Raw genomic sequence first — 16,752 nt, 5'->3', positions numbered from 1 at the left:
GGGGTGCGTTAATTCCCAGATTGTTGCATCACTAGGTTAATAGTTTGAATCTGGAAATTTATTATAAATCTAGGAGAAATTACCTTTCTAATGACCTACGGCAAGACCTTCAACTTCTCATAACCTAGGAAAATATCAAAACTGACTGCTCAGTTCAGATATTCACAGTTCCCAGACTATATTAAAGGATGTGGCCAGATCGTATCTTCTGAGCAGCAGATTTTCCATGTTCCTAGAAACATAAATGAATAGTGAATCAAACCCATCTTATCTGGGGTGAAATTTTCAAAAGCACACAAGTGGCTTAGGCTTTTCAAATGATACTTAGGAGCCCAAGTCTCATTGAAAGTCAGTGGGATTTAGGCACTCAAGTGCTTAAGGGCCAGATTTTTAAAGGTATTAAGTGCATAAAGATGCAAATAGGTGCCTAATAAGATTTTCAAAAGCACCTAGGCTCTATTTTAATGGTGTTGATCTCATTAAATACAAAAGGGGTCATGATTATCTAGTGAATGTTATCACTCTACAATGGTTTATTACCACACTTCATTACATACTTATAATTTATCACATTCTAAGACCTGTAGGAGTTTTCAAAAACAGGAACTTAAGCAATTAATCCAGAAAATTTCTTCTAATACAAAAAAGTTTGTGGGTGGGTGTTTTAGTTAGTTCATTCCTAGGCTGAATTCTACCCTCACATGTACATCTCCAATTCCACTGAAGACAATGTGGTTGCACATGTGTCAATAAAAGTTAAATCTGGCCCACTGTTGTCAAGACCGGGACATTAACCCGTGTCTCTGAAGTTCCATATACATTATGTACAATATAGTATATCAAGAAACATTCTATGTTGTCTGACAAAACCAAAATGATATTTCTCTAGCTTCCTGGTAGGTTTTCACATGACATTTTTCACAGGTACCCATGTTGCATTCTTATAATACTGATCAGGTGCCAGGTTTATTCTCCGAACGTTAAGCTCTGTTGCAAAAGTTCTTGCCCTTTGATAGAAGAAAAGAGACATCTCCCGATCCATAAGGAAATTGTGGTAGATTATTGCAAGTCTTGTATAAATCTTCAACTGAGCCTTTTTGTTGCCCAAGTCCATGGCAGCTGCAAGTGCCAGATGATAATATCCTGCTGCATCAAAAGGATCCTGAAATAAAAAAGTATATACGTTATATTAAGTAGTACACAAACCTGGTTTCCGAGCCGTAGTTTATTAGATATCAAAGCAAGAGATAATTTGGGTCCCAATCCTAAATGCTGTACTCAGGCAAAATTCAGGATGCAGATAGGTGCCTAGTGAGTTTTTTAAAACATCTAAGCACATTAGGCCCTGAACTCCCACTCTATCCCTTAGATAGCTATCAACCAGTCTCTTCTCTCCATATCTTTATTGAGATCTTGTTGTATGGTCCATCCTTTTTTCTAATGCTTTCTCAGATATTTTACCTACCCTATCTATAGGTTATTCTACACAATAGCATTCAATTTCAACATATCAGTATTACTTTTTTCTCTGTCTAATGTATGTAGAATTTTTTTTTAAATCTGTTTTGTGAATGTGAATGTAGTGTTTGTGAAAAGTGCTGGATTGACAGCTGTGAAAACTGCAAACTTTGTTTATCCACAGAACAGACAGTGGAACCACCTTCCCCATACTGCACCATGACTATACTTTAGTCCAGAACAAGGGGGGACCACCTCTGGGGAGGAGGATGGCAGTTCAGGTTCCACGTTTATTTGGTCCCTGGTCTCTCTACCAAGAGCACCAATAGGTATGAGAGTTCATAAACAGTATTCTAGAAATCTGTCCTTGATGAACTTGTATCAGGTACTAGAAAGCTCTCTAGTCCATTAAAAATGCACTGAGCTATCTAATCCCCACAGCTCTGAGCTATTCCACTCAAAATACATGGCTAGCAGGATTATCCAGGTGAAATGTCTGGGCTGACACACAAGATGATAAAACATATTTTCCACAGTTATTATTTGAGTACCTCATTCCATTTCTTATTCCATGCTGCCCCTCACACTTGGGAGATGCTCCCTGTAAACATCCACAAAACTATTTCAATAACTTCCTTCAGACCTTCCTCAAAACTCTCTTTTTCCATGATGCCTACAAAAAACTTGAAAAATCGATCTGATGCTGGCACGCTGAGACCACAGTCTATTGTGCTGACCAATATTATCTCATTGTGTCCTTGTATTCTCCCGTCTATCTGTCTGTATCCATTTGTTGCCTTTTCTCTCAAACTCAGATTGTAAGCTCTTTGGGGCAGGGACTTTGTTTTTGTTCTGTGTTTGCATAGGTCCCAACATAATAGAATCCTTGTCCACAACCACAGCTCCTACCTGCTACAGCAAAATCAGTCAATAAAAATATTTCTCACCTTTAGGTCATAGAATATAATGTCTCCTAGGATTAGATACACTTTCACATAATACATTGTTTCCTCATCAAATTCCAGAGGCGAGGAGCAAAGGGACAACGCTTTTAAGTAAAAGTGTTCAGCAAGTTCACACTGACCCAGGCGATGATGGATAGCAGCCAGTCTGTGATATGCTATTCGTTCATTTAGCTGATTTCCTAATGAAATAACATGTGAATCAGGATACAATCTAAGAGACAATGAGGAGATACATTTCTCACACTGGGATAATGTGAGATGTTTTGCTTTAAATATTATTTCTGTTCTACTTTTCATTTTATTTAGTTCTGGTAATTAAACTTTATTCAATATAAAATCACTTTGTCTGACTAAACCCAAGGCCAAATACAGCAGTTCTGATTTCTAAGTAAGAATTGCTGAATCTAAGTAGTTAGAGGCACCACCATCCACCCCCCCCGCCCCCCACACAAACATTGCAGTATGATTGCCTTTAAAATATTTGAAAATAAAAATGATAGCAATTGCTCTTTTTCTTCTTTTCCAGCCTATGGAAGATACATATTGATTCCTTTTTAGGTTTATGATTAAATATTTGGGTGAGAGAGTGGGTATGTCACATGTCTTTGTGAGGACTCTAGCATCGAACAATGGTTTTTTTAGCACTGGTTGGATTATCTAATATTTTATGGTTGGTGATACCATACCCCATATCAAAAGGAGATAATCTCTGTTAGTAAGAATGTAGTCAAGATCTGAGATCCTATCACTAGATGTGACTGAAATAGAAATTGTTATTGAAATTAAGGCTATCAACAATTTTCACCAATCCCCCCACTCCACCAAAAAAAAATTCTGATCAAAGATTTTGTCAAAAATTTCTGTTCTTTCAACTGGTTCTAGAGTTGAACAGTAATGTTTAACAGTAGAAAAATGTTATGTTTCAGTAAGTTAGACATCACCAACATTTCGGGGGAAGTAACAAATTTTGACAAATAAAAAAATCAATAAAGAACTTGTGTGTATCAGCTCTATTCACCACTGAAGAAAGGAAGGAGTCACAGATAGTGCCCTAGATAGCACTTTATGGCTACTTGTCATTAATTAGTATTAATCACTCCTTATGTGAAAGGAGGAGAGGAAGGATGATCCTGTGGTTGGGGCATTAGCCTGTGACTTGGCAGACCTGGATTCTACCTCTGCTCTACCACAAATTTTTTGTGCTACCTTGGGCAAGCCATTTAGTCTCTTTGAGCCTCATTTCCCCACCTGTAAAATGAGGGTAATAGCACTTCCCTACCTCACAGATGTCTTTTGAGTATTGTGATACAGTATAGCCAGAGGGCAGCAGGAGAGGGTTAGAAGGGAGCCTTATTCCCTGTAAGGGGAAGAAAGGTTGCTATAGATTAACTAGAGCACCTAATGCCAATTAGAGCACCTGAAGCCAGTCACATGATAAAAACCCCTGCTTCAATCAGACAGGGTGGGAGTAGGAGCAGACAGGATTGGTGTTGGAGCAGAGAACAGTTTGGAGAAGTGCTGTGGTGGGCTAAGTCCTAGACCCTAGGAAAGGGGCATCTGGCTTGTGCAGAGGGAGGGCAGGAAGCCTCGCACAAGCTGAAGGGCAGGAGAGGGAAGTAGTCCAGGGGAAGGAACTGTCAGTTCAAGTGGTTCACCACTATCCTCAGGGCCCCTGGGCTGGAACCTGGAGTAGAGGGCTGGCCCAGGTCCCTCCCTCTCCACTCCCCTCCTCTAGGACGTTAGAGGGGTAATTAATATTCCAATTTAGGGGCAAGAAATGGCGCCCTGAACATCCCCCCCCCACAAAGAAGAGAAAGCATGAGACCCATCATAATAGTACTGGCAATTTGCCACAGTATAAATACATTAAAAGTCGTGAGGCACTCAGATAATGGAGAACAAGGGACTTGTTAATTTCGCCGTGAATTTTCCATAAACACAGGAATCTAGCAGATTCAGGTATACAATAAGGCCTGGTCTACACTATGCATTTATACCAAATTTAGCAGAGTTAAACCGATTTAACCCTGCACCCGTCCACACAACGAAGCCCTTTATATCGATATAAAGGACTCTTAAAACTGATTTCTGTACTCCTCCCTGACGAGGGGAGTAGCGCTGAAATCGGTACTGCCATGTCGGATAGGGTTAGTGTGTCCGCAATTTGATGGTATTGGCCTCTGGGTGGTATCCCACAGTGCACCATTGTGACTGCTCTGGAAAGCCACATGGTGTCAGCAGTGGGATTTGCACGCTGGGGACTTAAACCAGGGTTAGCCAAAACCCTCCCGTCCTTAAGATGGACGACGTGGTCAAGGCCCTAATACAAGCCACTGCGGCCCAGCAGGAGGCTACCCGGATCCAAGCAATCGCCCAACAGGAGGCGACTCGGATGCAGCAGGAGACTAATCATCTCTTGATGAGTCAGGCTGCCCAGGATCGGGCCCTGCTGAAAGACCTGGTGAACCAGATGAAGGCCCTTATGGAACCGAACCGCAACTGTGAAGGGACCCAGACCATACGGGCCAGCCATTGCCTACAGAAAATGACACAGGAGGATGATGTGGAGGCATACCTCCTGGCTTTTGAAAGAGCAGCCCTGTGGGAGTCCTGGCCCGGAGATCAGTGGTCTGATATCCTTGCCCCATTCCTGCGTGGGGAGGCCTAGAAGGTCTACTACGATATGGCTGCAGAGACTGCAGCAGATTACCCCCGGCTGAAGGCAGAGATCCTGGCCAGATCCGGAGTAATGACGGCATTGCGAGCCCAGAGGTTCCATGAGTGGCAGCATACAGAGGACCAGACACCCCAATCACAATTGTTTGATCTGATCCACCTGACCCGGAAATGGCTGCGCCCTGAGGCCCTCAGCTCTGAGAAGATGATGGAGTTCCTGGTACTGGACCAGTATATGAGGGGGCTATCACCAGGTCTCTGGGCTTGGGTTGGCAGAATGACCCCTCCACCTACAATGAGTTGGTCTCCCTCGTGGAAAGACAGCTGGCAGCCCGTGAACTGTTCCAGACCCCAGGCGGGGAGACACAGCAATCCAGGAAGCCAGCCCCAAACCCAAAACCCCAAACTGTTGAGAACTACAGGAGAACTGTAACAGGGAGGAAAGACACCAAGGAATGGCCCGAGGACAAGAAGGGACTTGGGGGTTTGGGAAGAGAGGTGGGGGGGCGGCCAAATAGCCCCAGGCAGACAGTGCAACTGGAATAAGGGGGCGATGTTATGAGTGTAGGGAATTGGGGCATATAGCAGCCCAATGGCCCAACAGGGAAGAACCTATGCAGTGTAATCTGGGGAATTACGGGGAGCAATGTGGCCTGATCAGCCTGGTAGGGGTCACAATGACCTCACATGGGTATACAAGATCAGTAAAAGTGAATGGTATTAAGACCATAGCATTAATAGATTCTGGGAGTGCTGTCATGCTGGTCTTGGGGAAGTTGGTGGGGCAAGACCAATTAACCCGGGCCAAAAACACAGAGGTAACGTGCATTCATGGCACCATGAATTTCTACCCCACAATCCTGATACGGATTGAGATCCAGGGGAATACTACCAGGGTGACTGCAGGGGTGATCCCCAAGCTCCCCTACCCTGTCTTAATCGGTAGGGACTTCCCCGGGTTTGAGAGCTTACTTACCCCAACAGAGCCACGGGAGGGTAGCAATCCCCAGGCTGAGACGGAGGCACCTACAGATAGCCTCACATCAATGTTTGCCGAATTTGCTCCAGAGTTATTCTCATCCCCTGGGAAACCCCAAAAGTTTAGGCAGGAAAGGAGGGCACATAAAAGATTAGGGACCAGGATTCTAGCGGAGAATCAAAAAACTTCCCTTGTGGGTAGGCGAACCCGTTCAGGAGGCCAGGAGATAATTCAGGCCAGAGAGGACTCAGAGGCGGTTCCTAGCCCAAGTAGGAGCAACCCGGGGGGAAGAGTAGAAATAGGCCCCCTAGAATTAGGTCAGATTGGTACCGCACGTGAGAATTTCAGGCTGGACCAGGCCAATGATCTGCTATATGCGAATGTGAGGGAGGAGGTAGTGGAAGTAAATAGTGTACCTGTGGAAGGAAAGATCAAAGGCCCAAGGCCATATTATGTGCTCAAACGTGATGTTTTGTACAGGATAGAGCAAATATGAGGGGAAGAAGTAGAGCAACTCTTAGTCCCACGGAAACACATAAGGGTAGTACTAGAGTTAGCTCACAGTCATCTATTTGGGGCACATCTAGGGGTAGACAAGCCACTGGATAGAGTCCTAAGAAGGTTTCATTGGCCAGGGATACACGCAGAAGTCCAGCGCGATTGTTCCTCCTGACCTGAATGCCAGTTGGATAGCCCCCGACCCTACTTGCGGGCCCCATTACTCCCTTTGCCTATTATTGAAGTCCCTTTCGAGAGGATAGCCATGGACATAGTGGGCCCACTGGAAAGATCAGCACAGGACCACCAAAATATACTAGTCATCCTTGACTACGCCACACGATATCCAGAAGCCATTCCTTTAAGAAACCCCACATCCAAGGCAATAGCAAAAGAACTACTACAGGTTTTTGCCAGAGTGGGCATCCCTAAGGAGATCCTGACAGATCAAGGAACCCCCTTCATGTCAAAATTAATGAAGGACTTATGTGCCCTACTCCGCATCCAGACTATACAGACCTCAGTCTACCATCCACAAACAGATGGACTGGTCGAGCAGTTTAATTGTACCCTTAAAAGTATGGTCCGGAAGGTGGTAGCACAGGATGGAAAAGACAGGGATACCCTTCTACCGTATCTAATGTTTGCTATACAGGAAGCCCCCAGGCCTCCACTGGTTTCTCTCCCTTTGAACTACTACACGGACGCCACCCACGCGGGATATTAGATATCGCCAAGGAAGATTGGGAAGAACAACCCAACCCAGGAATGAATGTCATTGAGCACATGACACAGATGAGAGAGCGAATAACTCGAGTAACCCCTATAGTATGAGAACATTTGGAAAATGCACAAGAGGCCTAGCAGACATATTACAACTGTCAGGCAAAAGTACGGAGATTTCAGCCGGGGGAACAGGTGATGGTGCTAGTGCCAACAGCAGAAAGCAAACTGCTAGCCAGCTGGCATGGACCATATGAGATAGTGGAAGCCATTGGGGAGGTGGACTATAAGGTCAGACAACCAGACCGTCGAAAGCCAGAGCAAATCTACCACGTCAACTTACTGAAGCCCTGGCGTGACCGAGAGACATGTCTGGTCATTTGAGGAGCTGAACCCTAGACAGACGACTCACAGGGGCAGGTAAAGATATCTCCTAAATTAACTCCAGAACAACGAACAGAGGTCAATGAGATGATCCACCGGAACCAGGACGTGTTCTCTACACAACCGGGCCGTACGACACTGGTCCAACATCATATTGTCACCAGCCCCAGAGTAAGGGTTATGATAAGACCGTACCGAATACCGGAAGCTAAAAGGGAAGAAATTAGGATGGAAGTGAAGAAGATGCTGGAACTCGGGATTATTGAAGAATCCCACAGTCAGTGGTCCAGCCCTATCATCCTAGTCCCCAAGCCTGATGGCACCCTGAGGTTTTGCAACGACTTCTGGAAACTGAATGACGTATCCCAATTCAATGCCTATCTGATACCATGCATTGACGAGCTAGTTGATCAATTAGGCAAGACCTGATACCTAACCACTTTGGATCTGACCAAAGGATATTGGCAAATTCCCCTGGCCAAGAATGCCAAGGAAAAGAGTGCTTTCTCTACACCCGATGGCCTGTTTCAATATACTGTCCTCCGTTTCGGACTCCATGGGGCCCCTGCAACATTCCAACAACTTATGGATAAGTTACTGCGACCCCATGCAAAGTATGCCGCCGCCTATCTAGACAACATAGTCATCTATAGACCTGACTGGGAAACGCACCTAGGAAAAGTAGAACCAGTGGAAGGCCGGCCTCACTGCTAACCCTCTCAAGTGTGTGATAGGACTAGCTGAGGCCAGATACCTTGGGTATGTAGTAGAGAGAGGTTTGGTGAAACCCCAATGGAACAAAGTGGAGGCAATACAAGGTTGGCCTCAACAAGTCCGCAAAAAGCAAGTCAGAGCATTTCTAGGGATAGTAGGATACTATCGGAGATTCATCCCTCATTTTGCCACAAGAGCGGGGCCACTGACGGATCTGATAAAAGCTCGGGGCCCCGAGATAGTAAAGTGGACTGATGAGACAGGAGAAGCATTTGCAGATTTAAGCACAGCCCTATGCTGCCATCCAGTACTTATAGCCCCAGACTTCGAGAAGGAATTCATCCTAAGCTTGGTCTACACTACGCGTTTAAACCGATTTTAGCAGCGTTAAACCGATTTAACGCTGTACCCATCCACACTACGAGTCCCTTTATATCGATATAAAGGGCTCTTTAAATCGGTTTCTGTACTCCTGCCCGATGAGAGGATTAGCGCTAAAATCGGTATTACCATATTGGATTAGGGTTAGTGTGGCCACAAATCGATGGTATTGGCCTCCGGGCCGTATCCCACAGTGTGCCACTGTGACCACTCTGGACAGCAATTTGAACTCAGATGCAGTGGCCAGGTAAACAGGAAAAGCCCCGCGAAATTTTGATTTTCATTTCCTATTTGCCCAGCGTGGAGCTCTGATCAGCATGGTGGCAATGCAGTCCCAAATCCAAAAAGAGCTCCAGCATGGATCGTATGGGAGATACTGGATCTGATCGCTGTATGGGGAGACAAATCTGTTTATCAGACCTCCGTTACAGAAGACAAAATGCCAAAGCATTTGAAAAAAATCTCCAGGCTACACAGTGCTGCGTGACAAGTGTAATGGGAAGCCAGACTCAAATGGACGCTCATGGAGGGAGGGAGAGGGTACTGAGGACTCCAGCTATCCCACAGTCCCCAGCATTCTCCAAAAAGTATTTGCATTCTTGGCTGAGCTCCCAGTGCCTGTAGGTTCAAACACATTGTCCAGCGTGGTTCAGGGAATAGCTCATCAATTTACTCCCCACTCCACGTGAAAGAAAAGGGAAAGAAATCATATCTTGACTCCTTTCAATGTCACCCTATGTGTACTGAATGCTGCTGGTAGACGTGATGCTGCAGCAGTGAAGAGCAGTATCCACTCCTCTCCTATTTCTAAGGCCATAATGCAGAGAGGCCACACCAGGGACTCAGTGCAGTGCTGTGTGAAAGTCAAGGAGCTCAGACAAGCCTAACAGAAAACCAAAGAAGCAAACGGAAGGTCCGAGGCAAGGCCGAAAACATGCCGCTTCTACATGCTGCATGCAATTCTCAGGGGGGTCCGCTACCACTACCCTACCCCTGACTGTGGATTCCGAGGTGGGGGTGGTAATCTCAACCATGGCTGAGGATTCTGCAGATGGGGAAGATGGAGGAGGAGGAGGAGGAGGAAGAGGAGGACGAGCTTGCAGAGAGCACACAGCACTCCGTTCTCCCCAACAGCCAGGAGCTTTTTTTCACCCTGACGGAATTACCCTCCAGCCTCCAAGCCACTATCCCAGACAATGAAGCCATGGAAGGACCTCTGGTGAGTGTACCTTTGTAAATATAAAACATGGTTTAAAAGCAAGTTTTTTAATGATTAATTTGCCCTGAGGACTTGGGATGCATTCGCGGCCAGTAAGTTATTGGAAAAGTCTGTTAACATGTCTGGGATGGAGCGGAAATCCTCCAGGGACATCTCCATGAAGCTCTCCTGGAGGTACTCCAAAAGCCTTTGCAGAAGGTTTCTGGCAGGGCAGCCTTATTCCGTCCTCCATGGTAGGACACTTGACCACGCCATGCATGTAGCAAGTAATCTGGTATCATTGCATGACAAAGCCTAGCTGCTTATGGTCCGGTGATTTGCTGGCATTCAAGCAACATCCGTTCTTTATCTCGCTGTGTTATCCTCAGGAGAGTGATATCGTTCATGGTAACCTGGTTGAAATTCAGGAATTTAATTAAGGGGACAGAGATGGCCATTCCTACTGGCTGTTTGCCTGTTGCTTAAAAGAAATCCTTCCTTGCAGTTAGCCAAGGGGGGGAGGGAAGGTGGAAATTGGCGCTGAGCTTTTTCGCATTTGGCTAGCAGGATCTTCCCTGATACCAGCCACGCAGTGGGGGTGGGGGAGGGGGGTATTAGCAGCCATCTTCCATGATACCAGCATGCGTGGGGGAGGACGTGCCAGGGGTAAAGCGATCATCCCAGAGATTTGGGATGGGGGGGGGGAGGGACTGGTTTCTGCTGCTGCATGTTAACAGGAAAGAAGCAGCACTCAACAGGCTTTGCTTGCTATTTGGGAAGGAGGGCGCTGGATATATGAAGGCTGCAGAAGCCCGAAAGACAATGGCTTACCATGGCCGCATGCAGCCGAATTCTGATGCTTGGACCTGCATCTGTGAGATCTCTAACACCAAAGCTGCAAAAAGAGAAGAGATCACTCATATTAAAATGCAAATGCGACCTGTAGGATCAACACATGTGTATGTAAAGATGAATAGTGGATGTCACCGTAGAAAGAGTATAAGACATTGTTATGTATGTATCTTTTTAAATACTTCTCCCCTTTCTTTCCGCTCCGCTCATGCAGCTGCAAATATTTTTAATTTTTTTTTTTTTTTTTTTTTTTTTTTTTTTTTCAGCCTCCGTACTACTCCATCCCGAAGTGTGGCTATCTCAGGCTGATAAGACAGCAGGAAAAAAAAAGATGTGAGAAAAAATGTTCTCGGAAATCACTTCGCAATGAAGAGCTTATCTGAATGATGGCAGGACGTCGGTATCAAATTACAGGAAAGTATGCCAAGTGAACTGAGGACAGAAGGAAGCTAACGACGATCGAGAGGTAGCTGCGGAAGATCACGGTGGCGGGATGCCAACTCTGGGCTGCCTGTCGATGATCAAACGTGACATGCTCTGGCATCTGGTGGACGCTTCAGGAACAGCAGCAGGAATCACAGAGTGCCGCGCGCCCCTGTCTCCACCTCACCATGTTCCCATAATCCTCACTCACTCCAGCATGTTGAACGCATAGGGGAGCGCTCCGTGCACCCCGCCCACTCACCCCTGTGGACGCCCAAACACAGGCTGTATTTAATTGAAATTTTTAGGTGCCTTTTTTCCTTCCCTCCGATTTCTTCCAAACCAAACTGGAGCTACCTTGTCATTCTCTCATCCTTTTTAATGAATTAATAAAGAATACACTGATTTTTTAAACGATAGTGACTTATTTCCTTAGAAAGCAAGCTCGGAATCGGAAAGGGGGAGGGTGGGTTGTTATACAGGGAAGGGAGTCAATCCGGGCAGTGGGGGGGTCACAAGGGGCAACAAACACAGGCAGTCACATCGATCCTGAGCCCATGATGAAACTTGTTTTCAAAGCTCCTGATCACACCGCTTCTGGTGTGCTCTTACTAATTCCCTGGGTGTCTGGCTGCATGTAATACAGCCAGCCAGGTGATTCGCCTAAGCTCCCACCCGCCATAAAGGTCTCCCCTTCTCTCACAGGATTGTGGAGCACACAGCCAAGCAGCAATAAAAATGGGGACAATTGGTTTGCTAGGTTGAGCGAGTCAGTAATGGCGCCAGCGGGTGCCTTGCGGTGCCAAATGCACATTCTACACACATCTGCCACTTGCTCAGCCTGTGTTGAACCAACTCTGACTACTGTCCAACGCGCGGCTGCTGTGTTGGCTTCCTGGCCATGGCATCAAGGGTAGGCTGGGTCTCCAGGTACTCAGGATTCAACATCCCCAACTGTATTTCTGGTTGCAAGTATTCCCTTGCCGCAGCGTTAACAGAGTTGTGTTCCTGAAGACGCCCGAGCGATGAAACCATTCCTCCGGCAATCCCACGCTGGATGCTGGTGAAACATCCCTTGTTGACCCACCAGTGCTTGCAGCAAGCCACTGAAGTACCCTTGCGTTACATACTGGTGCCTTCGTGCTCCAGTGCCAAGACAGTAGATATGGGTTCCATCTATCGCCCCACACAGTTAGGGAATCCACTTGCAGCAAAGCATCCACTATGACCTGCACATTTCCAGAGTCACACCTTTCGTAAGAGCAGCTTATGGATTGTTTGATTGCGCTGGCTACTTGGATCACAGCAGCCCCCACAGTAGATTTGCCCACTTCAAATTGATGCCTGACTGACCAGTAGCTGTCTGGTATTGTAAGCTTCCACAGGGCTATTGCCACTCGCTTCTCAACTGTGAGGGCTGCTCTCATCTTGGTATTCTGGCGTTTCAGGGCAGGGGAAAGCAAGGCCCTTATGCATGCGAAAGTTTCGCAGCCACTGGGAATCGTCCCAAACCTGCAAAACTATGTGGTCTCACTGGTTTGTGCTTGTTTCCCGGGCCCAAAATTGGTGTTCAATGACTAGAACCTGCCACATTACCAGCAGGATCTCCAAAGCGCAGGGGCCCGCAGTTTGACAGAATTCTGTGTCCATGTCCTCATCACTCTCGTTGCTGCGATACCATAGCCGTCTCCTCCTCGCCTGGTTTTGCAGGTCCTGGTTCAGCATAGTCTGCATGATAATGCACAATTGCTGTCTTGAGCTCAGCAGGGTCCATGCTTGCTGTGCTATGGCGTTTGCATAGTTCACCCAGGAAAAAAGGCACGAAACAGTTGTCTGCTGCTTTCACGGAGGGAGGGGTGAGGCTGTACCCACAATCACCCACGACAAATGTTTTTTGCCCCATCAGGCACTGGGATCTCAACCCAGAATTCCAAGGGTGGGGGAGACTGCGGGAACTATGGGATAGCTACAGGATAGCTACCCAGAGTGCAACGCTCTGGAAAATCGACACTAGCCTCGGTACATGGATGCACACCGCCGAATTAATGTGCTTAGTGTGGCCACGTGCACTTGACTTTACACAATCTGTTTTTAAAAAACAGTTTCTGTAAAATTGGTATAATCCCATAGTGTAGACTTACCCTAAGAACCATACCTTGTGTCTCATTATGTTAACAAACTGTTCCATACTCTCTGGTCAGCATGTAAGGTGCAACATGTCAGATCAAGTCTCCATTCCTCATATACAGTGAGAGAGACCTGGAGAGGGTTAATGCTAACAACTGCTAGATTTCAGAAGGACTCATCTGGAAATTGCCCCCGAAACATGTAATATCAGATCACTATTTACAGTTCTGTGAGCTAATTAGAAAAATGTTAGGTAGAACATTACTGGACTAAGCTACATTAAGAAATGTAACAAAAAACTAACAGAACTCAAGAACTGACACCTGTTCCAGCTAGAGGGGATCCAAAAACAGAAGTGAAAATGGTACTGGATTTCTAGCACACAAAACCTTGGCAAGAAGCACCATGAAATTCAAAGGAGGAAGTGACAACTCTTTTCTAGAATTCTGTCAATCAATAATCCATGAGTATTAGCGTTACCTAAATTCACACTAAGCGTGAGGGATATTTGTGCATATTCCAGACTGTCCTCATAATCCTGTAGATTTAACAGCAATTGCACTAGTTTGTTGCATAATCGGAGTTCTGCCTTTTTGTTTCCAGTCTTAGTGGCAAGTGGAAGAGCTCTGTCCTGAAATAAGTACATGCACAAAGAGATCAGTTTGGTTATTTCTGAAGCCCAGAAAATGTGTGTTCTCATAAGAGCTATGGCCCATATTCTTCTCACGATAGCAAATTCTGTACTTTGTTTTATGCACACAGGGCCAAATCCCAGTTTTATCCAAGTCAAAGGTTGCTTTCAATTTACTTCAGTGAAACCAGGGATTTGAGAGAATTCAGAGTAGCAATACAGAACAGCTTGTAAAGCTCTTTGGGGCAGGAAAAGTCTGTTTGGGCCTAGCACAATAGTATCCATGACTGGGGCCGCTATGTGCCACCACAATACAAATAATAAGTAACAATCACTAACCCTGTAGAATGACACTGCTTTTTCCCTCTCCCAGGTACCATTGAAAAAAATGTCTCCTGCAGCTTCAAACAATTCCACTCCTAAGTTTGGATCCCCATTACAAAGAGCAACATCTTGAGCAACCTAGCAAGAAAAATGCACATTCTGTTATAAAGTAATTTTTACTCATTCAGAACTAAAACCCCATAATGAAATACCATTGTATATGGGTTTGGGTACCTGCTGTACAGAATTATAAATATTAGAGACACAAGGTCTTCTTACATCATCTTATCTATCTCTTTTTCACTGTAGGGCTGTTCAGTCCAACATATAGTATTCTTTAGTGCTGTAGCATACATACTCAATAGCTACAACATATATACGTTAATAGCTAAGATAGATAGAAACAGTAGTTGAAAATTGGATATTTCAAAGAGTGAGGGTTTATAGCTCAGGTTTAAGTCTGTGGCCAAAGGCTCTAATTATGTGTCTGAGTGACAGAGGGGTAGCCGTGTTAGTCTGGATCTGTAAAAGCAGCAAAGAATCCTGTGGCACCTTATAGACTAACAGACGTTTTGGAGCATGAGTTCATGCTTCGAAACGTCTGTTAGTCTATAAGGTGCTACAGGATTCTTTGCTGTGTCCGAGTGAGGTTCCCTTAAAGTGAACAAAGAATTTGTCCCTCTGTCTTGCTGCTAGGAAATAAATTTATGCCATTTCAGACACAGTGAAATGTCAGGACACACCTAATAAAATGAAGGAATGCTCCCATGTACAGGATACTCAGTTATTAATCCCGAAGGATATAATTTACAAGACATAGTGGGAAAAAGCATGCGCATGAAGCAAATTAAGTATTCCTACTGTGTCAATATTACAGCCATGTATATCACAACAGTACAGCAGAACCTTGTTAATTCATTCAATGGCCACTGCAATGCAATGATTCGGGCAAACAAGAGAACATACATTAAAAAGAGAATGCAACACCAACTGCACTTTGTTAATTTATTTCACAAGAGTAGTTTCATTTTAATTATGATCATCACAAAACTGTACAGCAAGTCTTAAGTAATTTGAGACACTCATTCCAACAATCTGCTCAGATGAAGTGCAGTATAAAGTGTGCGGATTAGTTTAGTGAAAATTAGTAAGACTGTAGTATATCTTTTCTAAAAGAGGCTAGTATTCTTGGTAACAGATTGTAAAGCTCTTTGGGGCATTCACAAGGGGTCACTGAATGACTCACAAAGAACAGTATTCAATAAACACAGTCTCACTTTCTGCACAAAGCGTGTACATAGTCAAATTAGAGTTTCAAAAGAAATCTCAGTCAATACACCTCTACCTTGATATAACGTGACCAGATATAACATGAATTTGGATATAACGCAGTAAAACAATGCTCCGGGATGGGGCGGGGCTGCACACTCCGGTGGATCAAAGCAAGTTCGATATAACGCAGTTTCACCTATAATGCGATACAATTTTTTGGCTCCCGAGGACAGCAAGGATATCGAGGTAGAGGTGTACTTTAAAATGAGCTCCTTCCCAATGGGCACATGCTCCTTTTTGTTCACTTTCTGCAAATATCTTAACAGAGTTTTACTGCTCTTTTATTTAATTTCTGTTTGCATTGTGGTAGTTGAGGCCTGTTACGAACTCATAGTAAAAGACAATCCCAGCCTCCAAACAGTTTACAATCTAAATAGATAAGAGAAGGGCTACAAAAATGTCCATGGAAGAGCTTCCATATGAGAAGAGATTAAAAACACTGGGACTGTTCAGATTAGAAAAGAGATGACTGAAGGGGAATATGATAAAGGTTTATAAAATCACGAATCATGCGGAGAAAGTGACTAAGGAAGTGTTTTACCCCTTAGAACCAGAGGTCACCCAATGAAATTAAAAAGCAGCAGATTTAAACCAAAAGAAAAAGGAAGTACTTCTTCACATAATGCTCAATCAACCCGTGGAACTCGTTGCCAGGGGACATTGTGAAGGAAAAACCTATAACTGGGTTCACAACAGAATTAGATACGTTTATGGAGGATTGGTCCACCAATGGCTATTAGCAAAGATGGTCAGGGATGCAACCCCATGCTTTGGGTGTTCCTAATCCTTTGACTGCCAGATGCTGGGACTAGATGACACGGATGGATCACTCAATAATTGCCCCATTCTGTCCATTCCCTCTGAAGCATCAGTCATTGTCCAGTGTCAGAAGACAGGATACTGGGCTAGATGGACCATGGTCTGACCCAGTATGATCATTCTTATGAGTAGAGTAGTCATTCCCCAGATGATGTTTCATAGCCAAACAGCAAATCACTAAAACCAGAATTTTGCACAGACACGCTGATAGACCTTAAACAAAGCAGCCCAAATAATTCAAAACAAGACCTCTTTTGGCTATTGTATT

At 44.9% G+C, this 16,752-nt stretch overlaps 1 protein-coding gene across 1 annotated transcript in view; it reads right to left on the bottom strand.

The window, feature by feature from the left end:
- Window positions 1–462: 462 nt before the first annotated feature.
- The window catches only part of SH3TC1 (SH3 domain and tetratricopeptide repeats 1), a 53,355-nt gene continuing 37,065 nt past the window's right edge, over window positions 463–16,752 (bottom strand). Inside the window, exons 14-17 of the mRNA XM_032767244.2 lie at window positions 14,349–14,471; window positions 13,859–14,009; window positions 2,406–2,602; window positions 463–1,162 (exon numbers count right to left, since the gene is read on the bottom strand). Coding sequence (XP_032623135.1) covers window positions 905–1,162; window positions 2,406–2,602; window positions 13,859–14,009; window positions 14,349–14,471 — 729 coding nt within the window. The 3' untranslated portion in view covers window positions 463–904. The remainder of the gene's footprint in view (window positions 1,163–2,405; window positions 2,603–13,858; window positions 14,010–14,348; window positions 14,472–16,752) is intronic.

This window comes from Chelonoidis abingdonii, chromosome 5 (assembly GCF_003597395.2).
Source record: "Chelonoidis abingdonii isolate Lonesome George chromosome 5, CheloAbing_2.0, whole genome shotgun sequence".
Lineage (NCBI taxonomy): Eukaryota > Metazoa > Chordata > Testudines > Testudinidae > Chelonoidis > Chelonoidis abingdonii.
This window is presented reverse-complemented; position numbering and strand designations above follow the sequence as displayed.